At 47.9% G+C, this 2,500-nt stretch overlaps 1 protein-coding gene across 1 annotated transcript in view; it reads right to left on the bottom strand.

The window, feature by feature from the left end:
* Nucleotides 1-2,500, bottom strand: part of LOC128357741 (plexin A3-like) — a 43,813-nt gene that overhangs the window by 12,348 nt on the left and 28,965 nt on the right. Inside the window, 1 exon segment of the mRNA XM_053318110.1 lies at nt 75-287. Within this exon segment, the coding sequence (XP_053174085.1) occupies nt 75-287 (213 nt within the window).

The following is a 2,500-nucleotide window of genomic DNA, read 5'->3' on the forward strand; positions in this document are numbered from 1 at the left end:
AATAAATTTTATTCCCGTTCGTTTGGCCCTAATACTCCGTCCTAAATACTTGACTAGCGTTAGCGTGTTTCTACCTCTCCACCCAGCTCTTGTAGTTGGGGATGTCTTTAGCGTAGAGCAGCTTGTTGGACGGAGAATCTTTCCCCAGCCGGTGTTCAGACGTCGAGCAGGAGTCCATGAAGGTCTGAGCCACGACCGACAGGCAGGCGTCGGTGATGCTGCTCTTATGGATGTCAAACACGAACTGAGGGTTCTTTATGACGTTCACCCAGAACCTGAGAGGGAGGCTGCTCACACACACACACACACACACACACACACACACACACACACACACACACACACACACACACACACACGCACACACACACACACACACACACACACACAGAGACACACACACACACACACACACACACACACACACACACACACACACACACACACCAAAGATAAAACACACATTAACCCTTTAAATACTGATCAGTCCCATCGGTCATTAATAAATGTTGGATTGATCCTTTAATGAAGCTCTCAGAGTAAAAAAAAGACATTCACAATCCCTCCTGTTGTCCTCGAGTCAAGGAAGGAAGGGAGGAAGGGAGGAAGGAAGAAGGAAGGGAAGGAGGGAGGGAGAAAGGAAAAGAGGAAGGAAGGAAAGGAGGGAAGGTAGGAGGGAGGCAGAAAGGAAAAGAGAAAGGAAGGAAAGGAGGGAAGGTAGGACGGATGGAGAAAGGAAAAGAGGAAGGAAGGAAGGAAGGTAGGAGGGAGGAAGAAGGGAAAGAGGAAGGAAGGAAGGGGGTAGGAGGGAGGGAGAAGGGAAAAGAGGAAGGAAGGAAGGAAGGAAAGGAGGAAGAGGAAGGGAGGAAGGAAGGTAGGTAGGTAGTAGGGAGAAAGGAAGGAAGGAAGAGGAAGGAAGAAGGAAGAAAAGGAAGAAAGAAGGAAAGGAGGGAGGAAGGAAGGAAAGAAAGGAGGGAGGAAGAAGGAAGGAAAAGAGGAAGGAAGAAGGAAGGAAAGGAGGAAGGAAGGGAGGAAGAAGGAAGGGAGGAAGGAAAGAAGGGAGGAAGAAGGAAGGGAGGAAGGAAAGAAGGCAGGAACAGTCAAAACAGTTTATATAGTGATGGAGTATTAAGACGAATTACATTGACTGGTGTTCCTATTATTTTGTCCACTCCATTAAAATACATGAGAGGGACAAAATAATAGGAACACCAGTGGACTCTATAACAGAATGAAGCTTCTCTGTGAACATGAGAAATGATATAAATGAATATTGTGCTGGTCTGAAGTCAGTCTGAGTTTATCTCTCAATGTGTTTCATTTAAAGCAGTCGGTCTGTTAGGAGCAGATAAGACTTCCTCCTCTGACTCCTCTGACTCCTTTCCTCCCTTCCTTCCTCCTCTGACTCCTCTGACTCCTTTCCTCCCTCCCTTCCTTCCTCCTCTGACTCCTTTCCTCCTTTCCTCCCTCCCTTCCTCCTCTGACTCCTTTCCTCCCTCCCTCCCTTCCTCCTCTGACTCCTTTCCTCCCTCCCTCCCTCCCTTCCTCCTCTGACTCCTTTCCTCCCTCCCTCCCTCCCTTCCTCCTCTGACTCCTTTCTATCAATATGAAACAGGAAGTCTTTCTGTGTGACGCAGACCGCTCCATGAAACCTAAAACTATTCTTTACTAAGTATAAAATACTCTGCATTAACATGCAAACCTCCCTCTCTCCCTTCCTTCTTTGCTTTCCTCCTTTCCTTCTTTCTTCCCTTCCTTCCTTACTTCTTTGCTTTCCTCCTTTCCTTCCTTCCTTCCCTCCCTCCTTCCTTCTTTCCTTCCTTCCCTCCCTCCTTCCTTCTTTCCTTCCTTCCTCCCTCCCTCCTACCTTCCTTCCTCCCTTCCTTCCGTCTATCCTTCCTCCTTCTTCTCTCTTTACTTCCTTCCTTCCTTCCTTCCTTCCCTCCCTCCTTCCCTCCTTCCTCCCTCCCTTCCTCTTTTCCTTCCTCCCTTCCGTCCTTCCTTCCTTCCCTCCCTTCTGTCTTTCCTTCTTTCCTTCCCTCCCTTCTGTCTTTCCTTCCTTCCTCCCTTCCTTCTTTCCTTTCCTCCCTCCCTTCCTTCCTTGACTCGAGGACAACAGCAGATAAGAGTTCCTCCTCTGACTCCTTTCTATCAATATGAAACAGGAAGTCTCTCTGTGACGCAGACACAACCATGAAACCTAAAACTATTCTTTACTCAGTATGAAATAATTCTGTTCTCACATTTAATGCAATATTTTAATTTAAAATAGGAAGGATTCTTCTGCCCTTCCTCTTTTCCTTCCTCCCTCCCTTCCTTCCTCCCTAAGTCCCTCCCTCCCTTCCTTCTTTGCTTTCCTCCTATCCTCCCTTCCTTCCCTCTGCCTTTCCTTTCTGCCTTCCTTCCCTCCCTCCTTCCTTCTTTCCTCCCTTCCTTCCTTCCTTCCCTCCCTTCTTCCTTCCCTTCCTTCATTCCTTCCTTCCCTCCCTTCTTCCTTCCC

The sequence above is a fragment of the Scomber japonicus genome, chromosome 4 (assembly GCF_027409825.1).
Source record: "Scomber japonicus isolate fScoJap1 chromosome 4, fScoJap1.pri, whole genome shotgun sequence".
Lineage (NCBI taxonomy): Eukaryota > Metazoa > Chordata > Actinopteri > Scombriformes > Scombridae > Scomber > Scomber japonicus.